This window comes from Phaethon aethereus (assembly GCF_964289735.1).
Source record: "Phaethon aethereus genome assembly, chromosome: 7".
In the NCBI taxonomy this organism is placed as follows: Eukaryota; Metazoa; Chordata; class Aves; order Phaethontiformes; family Phaethontidae; genus Phaethon; species Phaethon aethereus.
Genome location: NC_138583.1, coordinates 1,972,833 through 1,987,458, shown reverse-complemented (window position 1 = coordinate 1,987,458; position 14,626 = coordinate 1,972,833). Strand labels below are relative to the sequence as shown.

The 14,626-nt window shown below is 41.0% G+C and overlaps 1 protein-coding gene across 2 annotated transcripts in view; it reads right to left on the bottom strand.

Annotated features, from left to right (window-relative positions):
* PRKG1 (protein kinase cGMP-dependent 1) overlaps nucleotides 1-14,626 on the bottom strand; it is a gene marked incomplete at its 3' end in the record, with an annotated part of 511,845 nt that overhangs the window by 305,948 nt on the left and 191,271 nt on the right. For both annotated transcript variants that reach the window (XM_082002384.1, XM_082002383.1), the window contains exon 3: nucleotides 14,485-14,598. In XM_082002384.1, the coding sequence (XP_081858510.1) occupies nucleotides 14,485-14,598 (114 nt within the window). The remainder of the gene's footprint in view (nucleotides 1-14,484; nucleotides 14,599-14,626) is intronic.

Here is a 14,626-nt window from a genome sequence, read left to right as displayed (position 1 = left end):
GAAAATTATGAAGGACTACAAAAGCACAGGGAAAAATGCAGAGAAGAAATTCAAAGTGGAAAAAAAAGGACTCTGAAGTGTTCAAGAGACTCGTGAAACAGAGAATATAGGATCTAATCAGATACTGGACAAGTTTTAAGTGGAGAATGTGTCTTATCGAGGAGGGGCAGGAAGGCAGGAGAGCTGCACCCATCACTGTCTCTGCTGCCAACACTCAGAGGTGTATCTGGGCAAGCGCTCAGCCCTTGTGAAATGGGGCTGGGAAAACTGACACACCAGCCACAAGGCATTTTCATATTAGCCTGCTTCCTAGGCAGCTCCTGTTGCCCACTCTGATTCCCCACCCCACAAGGACTCCTCTCTCCAGCTTGCTCCCGTCTCCTCTAAGGATGAGCCCAACCACAAAGCTTTGGGCATCCCACTGAGTTCCCAGCACGAGTCCTTTGAGAAGTCACTGCCATTTGCCCTTAGCTCGCCAAGTTTTCTTCTTGTCTTCTGGTTAGAAACATTATCTTCTCCAAGCAACTTTCATAGACACATTTACACAAAGCCCCCTATTACTGGACTAACTCTACATGACTTTTTTGGTGGTGCTCAAATTACTCCCGGATAAGAGCACTTAATTTCACACACGTTATTTTCATGCCTATATACTGGGGATGTAATTTCTAGAGAGCTTTGCCTAGGACATCTCTTTAAGGAAATAACGTTTTGCTCCGAGTGGCTCCACATCTGACAGTGTTACAAGCATTGCAGCTCGATGGCCTGGCATGCCAGAAACCACTCATCCTCAGGTTTTGGCAAATTCCCAGATGCTGCCTTCTTCAATACCGATACTGAGCCACAAAGAAATTCTTCCCTTTGCCTTGCCCGTGAAAGAAAATCTAAGTTTAAAAAGACAGGCTGTGAGCTGGGTGCATTGTGTGAATTTAATCAATCATTACTGCTGCCCTCTAGTACAGCTAAGGCAGGCAGAGCAACCCGAGAGCTGAAAAACAAACACAAGAAATACAGACAATTCAAAGCTAGCAGGGCTTTCTCCTTGTTTAGATCTCTGCATTTAGTTTTCAATGCTATCTGAGCTGCTCGGCTGGCTTCAAATGTCTCGAGTTCAACTCAATTCCCATCAAAATGGCAATTTTGACTGTCCAGGACACGTCACAGGAAAGCAGAAGACAGCTTCACGGTGGCACCTGCACTTTACGTTGTTTAGAGAGGCTGCAGACTACCCTGAAAAAAACAAAGAACTAACACAATATGGTTGAGCCTCTTCACACACTCCTTTTTCTCCAGTTAATTAAAAACGATACACTATTTAAATCTCATTTCCTCCTACTGGGTCGCAGACAGAGGCTGAAAAGAGCAGACCTTCAGCAAACCCATTTCAAACACTGATTACTTTTAAATTCAGAAGTAAAGGTCTTTGCAAATAACTTAGGAAGAGTGAATCCAGTTGTCAAGAGTCTGTTGTCTGGATGGTTTTTATTGCAAACTGAAGACAAATAAAAGCATTCCCATTCTGATTACATTCAGAGAGACGATGCAATTCATAAAATGTAATGAGTTTTTCAGATCTGCAATACCAAGAACTTGTTTGGTTGCTTTTTCTTAATTAAAAAGCCTATCTGCCATTTTGTCAATTTATTTGGTATCCAAGTGCTTTTAAACACTGGCACTTAAATAATATGAAATTCATCTTTGCCAGAAACCTTTGGAGCAGATAAGTGCAAGTAAATTACAGCCACCTTTACAGCATCACAAACTTGAGTAAATACTGGTCGTTGCAGACTCCATCTAAGGTATCACAAGACACTGGAAGCTTACTATTTTTTACCCTTGAGTTAACCGAGTTGCCACTAGCAAATAGATTTATGGTTAGAAGATTTACGTAATAGAGAAGACTTCAGTCATTTTGTCACTGAGTATCTGCAGATGAAGAAGGCCAGTAAGTTTGATGAGACAGTATGGAGGCCCCAAAAATACAGTAGCATTTTTCAGCTCCTATTGAGAATTTTGCTTCTTTCAGGAGCTATAACTGACATGTAGAATTAACCACCACTTTAAATTGACATTAAAAGGATGCAGAGAATACAGCCCATGCGGGCCAGGTGCAAGCCTGAAGCCCAGATGCTGGTATCAGCCCCCTGACTGAGCTGATCACAAGATCTCAGCAGAAATAACCAAGGGTTGTCATTTTGCTCAAAGCACCATCAGGTGCCTTCTCCATAAACACCTTCTACCTTACATCTGCCACAGGGAAGGGCAATGCTTTCCTCTTAGTCTTCTCCACTGGATAAATAACTGCCTCGCTACTATCAGTCAGCCGAGAATTTAGCAAGGCTTGAAAGGAAGAAGAGAGAAGATTTACAGCTGCTCTTACCTGTTCATTCATGCTGCTTCAAAGAATTTGATTTTCAGGTGTTTGTACTCCCTGAATAGGAGGTGGCAAATAATTTGCAAGCTGCTAGCGCAGCCGATTGTTTTGGGAAATGCTGAGAAGTCGGGCTATGGTGTCAGCCCCCAAAAAGAGCATGGTAATGCACAGGAGGACACTGATCCTGCTTGAAGGAATTCACAATTCCTAAAGGTAAATCAGCAAACACAGATGGTGAAAAGCAGAAAAAAACACTACTAGCAAAGTCAGCAGTGTAGTAGATAGACATGTTTTCTTCCGTCTCTATTTTGTTTTTCCGTATATTAAATATAACCTCAAACACTATGTAATACAGCACATGGCATACCCATCTGCTACATCAACATCTCTTACTCTGAAAATACCCATGCCACAAAAACGAGAGTGGAGACGGCTTTCCGAGAGCCACCTACTTCCCATCAGCAACTTCCAGCAGCTTTGTCAGCCACAACAAACTCCACGGTCCCTCCTAATTTCTCACAAAAGCTGCTCTCCATCCTGTCCCATCCTGAAGAAATATGTGTTCACACACATACTTCTTCACTGCACAGGCACTAAAAGCAGGAATGCTGCTCTGGATCTCCAGACTGAACTCGGACACGGTCCTGGGTCTCTGTTTTGCTCCCTGTAAAACAACGTAAGACAATAAACAGTGCCAGACTTTCAACAAAAGCGCTTTGGGCATCCTTTCCATGCTCTTTAAACCTCTCTGGAGATCTATCGATGACCTTTAACCATGCGGAGAATCAATCTGACTGCTCGAGTTGTGCTGCATGCTAATTCTGCACTGCCCCGGGAAGGAGAAAATCCTTTGCTAAGCGCCTCAGTTCCAGATTCAAAAGCAGAGCTAGCAGAGAGAGTACAATGAGCAAGGGGAAGGAAGAAGAAAAACTGCTAAAACAGCTTTCCAGAGAAGCATGAAAGCAGGTTTCAAGCTAATTTCAAGCTAAATGTCTATGGAGACAAACTGCTTTCCTGAAAACACCCAAGGTAAATAGGACTGTTCACATCCAGAAGCTGAGGGCATCATTATCCAAGGAGCAAGCTCTGTACAGGGGGTATCTGTTGCCTTTGTAACGGCCCTAGAACCTTCCATATTTTTATTTGCAATTTTTCTTGTGTAAACTATACTGATAGCCCACCCTGAGGCAGCCTGATGCTAAAATACTGTCTTGGCTTTTAATGTGGACAAAATGTAGGGAACTTTGTATGCTTCTACTTAGAGAGTCAGAAATCCTACAGAAGCTAAAGAACTTACCACAACCTTTCAGGGGCAAATTTTAAAGACTAAATAGAGGAGAAAGAATTCATAATTTAAAAGATGCCAAAAGACAGCAGACACAATTACTCTTTGTTGATCTCTTACTTGACAAGAAAGAAAAAAGTCTTCTGGTACAAGAAAAAAAAAATCCTTCCAATTCACTCTTCTTTCTTTCTTGCTATTATTTGGGAGGCACAATAGGAATAGTGCAATTAATTTTTTTTTTAGAGGAACTAATAGATAGTAAGTCTGAACACAAGTTCACAGAACTACAATGTAAAATTTTTTAAAAAGTGTTATATGCTAAGACATTTCAGATTCCCTGATTGTAAGGTTAAGGTTATAAATGACAACATTATACGGTCCTGAGATTGTGGAAGTCCGACTTGGACATCAGAAACTCCCAACACAAAAGCACGTTGATGGGAGCAGATGAGCTGCGCTCGGAACACAAATCCTCTGCCGGAACCAGGGGTGCAGCCTCACCAACTGTGGACCCACACACAGACACAGCCCCCCAGCATCTGCCCCACAAGCGGGTTCATCCCTGCCCCTGTGCCTTCCCTGCTGCACAGCTCCCACCGACACAGCCCACGGTCCAGCTTTCAACCCGTTTCCTTCAACGGACATCTAGAAAGGAAAACCTTCCCATTTATTTCCACAGGAAGGTTTTTAACAGCGCTTGTGTTTTCTTCAACAAGACCTGGCACCAAAATCTGATGCAGATATTGAATGTCATACAACAAACAAGACTGAGGGTAGCATCTGCTGCTAAACAACTCCTTGGCACCCCATATCCCCCACGCTATAAGCCAGTTTGACTCAGTGAGGCTTCAGAAAGCCCCAAAGAGGTAATAACATTTTCCTGGGATGGAGCGGCTGCCTTACCGGGGGAGGCTGAACAGGCTGGAAATCTGCAGTCTGGAAAGAAGGCTAAGGCTTGGTGTCATCGGGGCAGCAAATAAAATCAATGCAGAACTGTTTTCACCAAACACAATATTAAAAAGGGGGGGTGAGGGGGTAGGGAAATAATAATTAAAAAAATAATCTATGATACTTGTAGCACAGAGGTTTAACAATGAAGAAAAAAATACTACTCTCCCCTGTGGGTTGGGAAGATCTGGAGCCCATTGCTACCAGAGACGGTGGAGGCAGAGGGATCAGCACGGTCCAAAGGGACCAAACACATCAGTGAGTAGAGACGAAGATGCTATAGCTCAGCTGAACCAACATAAATTGCACTAACATTTAGTGACTAGTTATGTATTTGAGCTTACTGTTGGGAGATTTTGCTTTAAGATTACCTCAATGGAAGTTTATTAAGAGCGACGGACTTCCAATATAGGGAAGCACAACTCCTCCAATACAGGAAGGTATAATCAACGCTTTAAAATAAATCCATTGTAACTCAGAAAGAAACCTTGAATTATGAAGGGTAAAAGTATCTTTAAAAACGATGCTTTTATGGACACCAGGAAAGGCAGCAGGGCGTGATTTCATTTCATCAAGCATCTTCTAAAGTGGCTTTAGGGAACAAAAGGGGATGGTTGCTTTGGTTCTGAAACACAAATTGGTTGGTTCTCTGTCTGTCAGTACCAAGCAGCTTTTTATTCCCCAGTTAGTACCACAAAATAGTCTAGAAGAAGAAACTTTCATATATTGGCAAGTCAAAACAAAACCCTGTGCAGTCTTTGTTGCATTTTAATCTGAGGAAAGCCCATGTATTGTTGAGCCCATAAATTAATATAAATGGCAAATACTACTATTGTATTCTCTTGTTTATCGAACTCTGCTCAAAGGTTTACTACCATTAGCAAAGTTCATTTATCTCATTTATCAAAACTGCTCTAGCCATATTTCACGCATCAGTAACATTCTCAGAGACATGAATAAAAGGGGATGAAAAGGAAGCTCTTGTGAAGTAATTATTTTACAGCTGCTGTTAATATTAACTACTTTTTCAAGGGTTACATGGAGAAAGTCATAATCTACTTATAAACATGTTTAACTGTGATGGTTTCTCAGATTATCCAACTCTGCAATTGAAACAACATGAAAAGCATCAATAAAATTATTTTCAGGGGTATTTAAAAGCAGCTCAGGTGTTTAGTTTCCCCCATGATCATCATACTACTTCTGCATCAGACACAACAAATTCTATTTTATTCTGATCTCTGGCAAACAGGTCTATATAGTTTTTAAATGTGGACTCACACTGAAAGCTTTTTCCTATAATAAAATGATTTCATACTATTGAGTTTTAAATAACATCATATATCTGAAGGAGAGGAAGATTATTCTCTGCAACAGGAACACGAATGCAGACATCATCCAGGGATGAGCAGATGAGCTCACGATCTACACGGCTGTCCGGAGGGCTGCCAGGGTACCTGGCAGTAACACACACCTACGTTTGGGCTGAGTTATTCCCCCTACTCCAGCTTTACCATGCAGCAGACCAGGCTTAAAATTGCACGTGATTCCTAAACCTCCAGGTGTTATGGAAGCTGCTCTTGCCAGTGTGTTTGATGAACACCCTTCAAGAATTTCACTGGGCTGAATAGTTTTACAAACCTTTACTTCTCCAGGTATTCAATCTCATACAATAAAACTAGCGTTCAAGACTTCTCTGTTCTCCACTTGCAAAATAAGCTGCAACAAGTTTTCAAGTCACATTCCTAAGGGTGTCTCTTAACTTAAAATGATTTGCAAGTTTTACAGGCTGTTTCATACCTTTCCTAAAGCCTTAAAGTAGGTGCTGAAGGAAGTTACAGAAAATGAGTAATCCAGGTCTAGAAATCTTTGAGCTATTCTACAATTAACTAGGAAATATTCTAAATAAGGAGAGGAAAACTAAGGGATTCATGGGATGCTGCTGCATTTCTTTCCTGCCCTCTTTCTCTCTTGGCATGCATACCAAAATATTGTACTGAAGAAGTTTCTCTTCAATTTTGCAGAAATGTTATCTTTCATAAACTCCCAATACAAGCCATCAACCAAACTTCAGCATCTTTCTTCCATTCCTGCCTCCAAGACAGCTTGTAGTGTCTACACAGAGCAAAACCACTCAGCTGGCTCCAAAAGTCATCACTGCTTTCTGTCTCTCTGATCTAATGAGCACTGTTAGAAAAGACAACTCGCATCAATGCCTCTCCTCCGAAGCATTGACAGGTGAGCCGGTAAAGAGATAGCAATATTAAACCAACTATAAGGATCAAGGGGAAAACTCTGGGTACTGGGTGAGCACTTTGACAAAGCTAATCTAGATTAAGTTTAATAGAAAAAAGATAAACATTCAGTAAAAAAGAAGTAAAAAAAGAAAAAAAATCCAATTCCAGTCAAATGAGCCACAGAGTACTAAGCCCCTAAGCTGCAACACTTTCCATCCTGAAGAGACTAGCAAAATGCTGAAGATGCCAAAGGCAGGCAAACTAAAATACACGCATTGTTAATAATAAAACCCAAAGAAAAGAAAAAAGTTTATTTTAATTAAAAGCACTAATTAAAGACTTTGAGAGACATGACATTTTCTCAAGAACAACGGCAACACAAACACCCCAACTACAAGAGCATTTAAAGCAGCAGCAACCAAGCGCTAGGCATTTCTTGGTTTTACTAATGGCTCAAATCAAAGAAAGAAAAACCCACAGAATTCCTGGAGGCAGGGCCAGTGCTTTATAACCCAACTGAGCCACGTAGCAGCAGCAGCCATCCCTCACTTCTTTTTCATCTCAAATTGCAGTTACTCCTAACCCCAGGAACAGGGGCACAGCAGCCTTCAAATTAATACATTCATCCAATAAAATGGGAAAGATAAAGCATTTCTTCTGAGAATTAAATGAAACGTTGCCAGAGCTTGCAACTTCCTTATTTGTGAATAATTTTTTATTTCAGTCTCGTGATTCTTAGGAACTGGATATATGGGACTTTTTTCTTTCAGACCTTTTATGTTGGAAACACCAAAAGGGGGAAAAAAAGAACAAAGAATGAAACTTTCAAATTTTGGGTCACAGTGTTTAAGTCAGAATAAGACACTACCTCTCCTTCTGTGTTACCAGGTGTAGAAAACATAATGTATAGCAGAAAGCTTCTTTTTCCCAGATAGGATTGGAAGCTTTCTGGACTAGAGCTTTTTTCAGTGGTGAAAGCCAGAGTCAAAGAGACATTTCAATGGAGAGTGTTCCTCAAACTCCTGAAGCTGGAAGGATCAAACCCTCCTGTCCAAAGAATCCTGAAATAATAATCAAAAGCCAATATGCACACAGTTGGAGGGCAAAAGGTCACACACAGAAATAGGAGAAACAAAGCATATGCAACACAGTTCTGAAAGCTCATGACCTCTTGAAAATGCAAAGCAGCAAAGTGCTGCTTACAAACAGACCATCAACAAGTAGCCCCGTATCTGCTCCTCCACAGCCTCATCGCTCCCTGAACGAGCTTTCTCCATAAAAGACCTTCAGCATCGGTCTCACTCATTAGAAAACATGGCTCTTTCCCCTGCCAATTATTTTCAATTGTACCATGCTCGCAATATTTTGCTCAGCTTTGCTGCACTGCAACAAACCAGCTGAAGTTCACATCATTGAAAATAATAAGTCAAAACAAAGGTCAGGATAAACAATAACCCTAAAGCTTTTGTACAGATGGTCAGCTGCTACATTTTGGAAATGTTAGCACTGCCACAGCTCTCTTAATTGATGCAGCGACTTGAATCTTGAGGCACCAGAACAACATCAAGATTTAAAAAAAAAAAATTAAAACCACCCCACTGTATTGGAAGGAAACAAGTTTAAGCACCGATTTGATACTTAACCACAACCAAAACCAGCTCCAAATTGATTTTCTTTTGCTCAGACATTTTATTTCCCATATTAAAAGCGCAGTTCAAAAGAACAAGCTGCCTCAGCTGGTTTCTCTACTCAACAGCAAGCTGCAGCACCTGAAACGCCCTGAACTATGCCAGAGTTTGTCCATCAAGTACCTAGCCTGGCTTCTAGACATTCTTATTTTCACTCAGGAAAGGGATATGCGTGGAGGAGAATGACAACATACCATTTCACACCAGGGCTGTGTCAGGTGGATGCTACCTGCATGCCACCAGGCAGGACAACAGTGCACCCAACCCTGGACTGAAACTTTTCATGGTTGGTCATTCTCGTCTATACCACACCACTGTACTCTTTACTATTTAAAAATGACTAATAATCCAATAGTATCAACACACCCCAATGAATCATTCCATATTTCCTCTTTTTTGCCCTGCTTCCTTAACCAGCTCTTATTTTTGCCATTCAGTTCAACAAGCCTGGTGATGTTTCAGGTACACAAACCCCGGTGTTAAATGAATTTTTCATTTTGCTCTTCCCTTCTCAGACTATTCTCGCTTTGATTCTGTCTCTCAGTTAAAATTTCACTGCCCTGCGTGGTCAGGACCACCCGCCCCTATGCTTGTATCTTCTGAGCCACAGAGATGCCATACTGAAGATGCTCCTGCCTACTGAACAAGAAGGTGGCGGGGGGGGAGGTTCTGCTATGTCTTGCAGAACATCATTTTCTCTTGTTGTCTTTCCCTTGGAGGAATAATCCAATTCCAGTTTGTCACATTACCTGGCAAAAACCATAAAGGTCAGAGGAAAATACAGGCAGTGCAAGGGAGGATTTAAATTACTTTCTCCAAGGATATGTTCATTTATCTCCTATCAGGCACACCAGATCATCTCTGGCTTGGCCAGCCCGGGTTTCATATCTATAAGTAATATCAGAAAGGTTTTAATCAAATGGGTGAATATCTAAAGTCAACTTCTTTCCAACGTATGTGATTGCTTTAAGAAGATCTGAGCAAACTTTATACTAGCTCCCGTAATTGTTAGAACAGAACATATGAAGAACGACATCCTTCTCAAAGGCTTTTAATGAGTCTCTGCAGTTTTAATTAGCAACTGACTGTTGCCTTATTTCTCCCTGCAAATTATGCACATTATGAAGCTCCTTATAAAGTTAGGGTAATTACTGGGGCTGCAGCTAGCAAGCTAGGGAAGTGTTTCCATAGGATTCCATTTACGAAACAAAAATAGTGGATAATTCAAACTCATCCAAGCTTTGCAACAAATTGATAAACTACTGCCTTAAGCACACTGTGCATCACTGAGTTTTGTACAGTTAGCACTGCTGATGCGCAGAGAAGCTTGAAAAACTCTTGTGCTGGCTTTGGCGGAGACACCCTCAGTTTCACCAGAAAAAATATTTACATAATTTACAGTTTGACAACTTCAGCTTGTGCTTGCTTTTTTTGCCAATATTGTTTTCCTAAAACCATGGACTGGTGTTGAGTATAACTTCAGTAAAACTGGTAGTCTTGCATCAAGATGTTTTTGTGGGAAGTTTTTATGCAAGTTTTGCCCTGAGAGACTATTATTTCAGATGTTAAGGCCACAACTCAAATATAACATCGTTAGTGCATGAAGAATCCACTCCTTTCACAAAATCAGTGCTCCCCAAAACTGCCTGCAAAAATCCTACTTAACTCTGCTCATCAGATTAAGAGAAATGAGAACTACTGCACAATATTAACAGCAGATCGATTTCCAGTTACTAGGAAGTTCTTCTGTGTTATCAAGAATTACAAAGTTTTATACACAACCCAAATTCAACTGGGTTTTGGTTTGGGGTTTTTTTGGTTGTCTTTGTTTTTTTCTGACATGTCATACTTCCTTCCACCACCCATGTTACTAATAAACAAAACTACATTTGAATTTTAATACATTTTTTCTTCTTTCAGACTCTTGCAATAACACACTTGGAAATCCTGTTTACTTGGGCATGAGCAAGACAAAATCCTTTCTTGGGGTACAGGAAAGCTGCCTAATTAACAGAGTCTAATGTGGGTAGTCTGGGTGGCTTGGGTAGAGCCAAGGTGCGTTGAACATCTCTTGTCCAGCCTGCTTTACCTTCACTGGACTCTGTAGTGCTATACCCACAGACGGGAAGAGAAGGGCAGCAGGCTCCCAACCGCAGCGAGTCATCCGCGCGGCGATGTTTGCCTCAGTGCTAACACGCAACCACGGCAGAGATTTCAGACACGCCAGCATTCAGCCTGTTATTAACCTACAGAGGTGGCAGCGAGTTACAGGGAGAAAGTAGTCAGCCAGAGCAAAGATGAACAAAAACAACAAAACCCAGCATATTTTTCGTATTCGGATGACACACTGAGTCAACAATGTTATTTCTGAGTGACCTGAAAGCAGAGCTTACTGCCTTCACTATTTTAAGACACACAACTAGCTTCCTCAGAAAGGCGACAATAGCAATTTGAGATATATGGGTAAATGGGTTATTTGGAGAATACCACTCTCCCAGGGGATTAGACACATCATTTTAGCTGTGAGATAATGTACCCATAATGAGTGGAGTTTTCTTTTCCTTGTTCTAATGCACTGAATTTAATTTGTTGGAATTGAGGAGGAAAGTCTGTGATCCAACTTTAAATTGCAAGTAGCACCAAGTTTTGCATTTAGGCACTCGAGAATGCTGGATAATAAATGCTGACAGAGGAAAAAAATTAGCTGCTGATTTGGCTTTAGCTGTGTATGTAATGGAAGCTGACCTGTGAACACCAGCGCTTTAGAAAGTCTTAACAATGAGATACTTGGAGTGTCAGAGTGAACAGTCTCCACCAGAAAAAACAACAATTATTCTTTCTGTAATATCTGGAAATGTAAAGCAAAAGCTTCAGAATAACAAAAAAAATTGGATGTCAAAAAATTGTAAGCAGTTATCTTAAAGATGAGGCCACATATCATGAGATGGGGCCCTACCTTCCTCGGTGCTTCTGAACACCAAAGGATTTGGTCACTCTTCCTCCTAGGCCCTGGTTAGACTCCATCCCACTTTTACTTAAGACTAATAATATTAAAAAAAAATTATAGTAATTCTGTTGGGGCAGGCTTTCAAAAGACCTGGGTTGTCTTATTAAAGAGGTCGTAATGAACCAGAAGGAGTCAGATCAGAATAATTTAAATTTAAAGCCTTCTATATTATTTTTAAAAGACCAAGCCCTTCCTACAGTGATTTGTCCCTTCAAGTTTCCAATCTCCTACAGAGTGAGCACCAGCTGAAGAGCCCGTGTAGAGTAATGCAGTGAGTAATGACACTAAAAACTTTATTTACAAAGCCAAAGCAAGAGTACACGTACAAATGAGTTACAGCAAGAGATGTCACTGCAGCTGACACATTACAGTCCAAAGGTGCTGTTGAGCTTCACACTACCATGAAGCATCCTTCATTCAGTCTTTGCTGCAACTTCATTTTTCAAAAAGAAATACTTAACGTCCTTGTAATGAAGTACTGGCAGGCACATCAGAAAACACTTCTGACTCTGGAGGTAATGGAAATCTATCTCCTGATAATCAGGAAGCCCTGACTTAAAGTGTTTCTCTAAATGAAAGTTGGATGATGCCCCTTGACACATCTTCACCACCTCCAGCATCAATGTTGACTGGGCGTCTATTCTCATTACAATCATCAATTGTTCATTTCTCCTGAAATAAACCTTGTAATGATCAACGTGATCATCAGACTTAATGGAATATTTACTAGCATTCACCTTTCTATTTATGAATTTTTTTATTATTTAGCCAAAAGCACAAACAGATGTTTGAAGTTGTTAGCAGCAGCAACAATTTAAGTCAATAAGATACCTTAAATTGATCTGTGCACCACCAAGACCTCTACTCAGTTAGGTCTAGCTGAAACTGTTCCCCCAAAGTCAAGCTGTGACCCTGTGTGCCACTGCACTTGAAAGGTTATAAAGCCGATTACAATCACAACTGCTACTTACTTGTGCAATAATGAGAGAGAAAATACCTAAAGGTCACTTGCTGGTGGTGGAAACAAGATTATATGCCCAACAGCTGTCAGTAGAAGGTGCACAATTATCATAATTTTACAATGCTCGGGGGAAAGGAACAGAGTATAACAATGAATGCAGACACCTCTTTCTTGAAGAAAGATCTCTCTGAGAATGGTTGCAGTAGTGACCTTACTACTGCCCCCAAATTAACCAGGAAAAAAGGATTCGGTAAAACTAAGTGCCGAGTGGCAATCTGGAAGTTTGCTCAAGAAAGGAGACTTAGTACATGAAAAAAGGGGTAATAGTAAAACTGATAGTAAAAACTGCCGCCAGTATTATTTCCTATTGGAGCCACTTGTGCAAACAGGCTGACATGGATATAACACCAACAGCAGCGTGACTATGCACGTGGTGCTCATGGTACCATGGATCAGGACCCTTTTAGCACTGCATTTCTGAACGATAGCCATCCTCTCATTTCCTTTCCTAGGATTCGCCCACCTCCTCTCTTTCTCTGCTCCTTCCAACTTTATACACCTGTCCTATCACATAAGCCTGCAGGTTATCTGAATTCATCACCACCATCAACCCCCCAAACCTTTAACTGGACAGAAAAATGGGCTGTTACAGCTATATGGGTAATGCACCTATGGGGTAGGTAGGCATGGGGAGGAGAGGGTGGATCAACACCCACTTCCCATTCACACTCATGTTCCCCTCGGTGGGTTAGGGGGGAGGAGATGAAACATCTCATAGAAGGGCAGCCCAACACTGCCTGAAGCAGCCTGGAGGTCTCTGGGGCTGTCCCCAGGGGGCTAGGCGTGACTTATGCAATATGCACACTTGCCAAGTCATTTGAATTAGCCCAAAGCATAAACTGTGCCACTGATGAACTGACTATGTCACCAAGGGTTTACCTGCAATAAACAGTATTTGTAAAAAGGCAAGGTTTGTGCAGGTGAAAATAGAGTACATCAGCCAGGTTCTTTAGGATTATGGAGAACAGCATGTTCTTAACAAAAAAAAAAATCTAGTTATCTTTTCCTGTTTTGTCATTTCTGCCTATTTGTTCTCTTTCTTTCTCTTTTTGAAGCAAAATTAGGTATTTCTAAAAGGCCTTCCTCTGAAGAGAGAGTCACATGCCCCATTATTTTTGGTACCACTTGTTTGTCTTTGCATTATTCTATCCCAGCTGTACTATTCTAACTTCTCCTCTACAGCACCTTTAAAACACCAAACTGTTTATCATCTCCTATAAAACCTCTCTGCTTAAGATGCCACCATAAACTCTTATCCTCAAGATCAAGGACTGTGATATCACGTATCCCAAATCTCAACAATTAATCTGAATTTAAGCAAAAACATACTTATGTTGTACATAACAATGTGATTTCCCTGTACTTATTGTACAACCCAGGCTTTTGTCCAAAACATTCATAAAAGAAACCAGATTACAGGAGAAGCGCCGAACACTTACAGCAAGAGATCAGTGCCATCCAGTTTTTATTTCCCCAATTTTGTTTAGTCCATTTAGGGGGAAAACAATGGCTCATCCTGAAAAAATACATAAGCTTTACTTACAGAGTCTCCCTTGAAGACTTACACTTATAAGGGTCAGATATGCTCTTCTAAGCACAGCCATATCATGAGATCCAACAGGAATTGGAAGGAAAGCTACGCTATTTGCTACAGGCTCCTGGGCATAAGGTAGCATCAACTGCTGAATTAATGTAGGAGATTCCTACACGAACAAACCTGAGTGGAAGAATCCAGTGAAGCATTTTTCCATCTTCTTCCTGCTCACAGTGGCTAAATTCCATACTATAATCCACGCCATAAAGAGTTTAATTTATTAAGTGGAACATTTAACAGAGGCTACAACTCCAAAGGAGAGATGAGACGGACTCTACTTCCCAATGAAATCCCAAGTCATTCAACACCAAAGTACAAAAGTTATCTTACTTTTGACAGTTGCTGTTCGCGTGCAATTGTAGAGGATGGCTAACTCCCCGAAGACTTTGCCAGGTCCCATGGTGCACAGCTTCACGCCTTCTTTTGTCACTTCAACCTTCCCATCTGTGAGAAAGAAAGAAAGAAAGAAAAA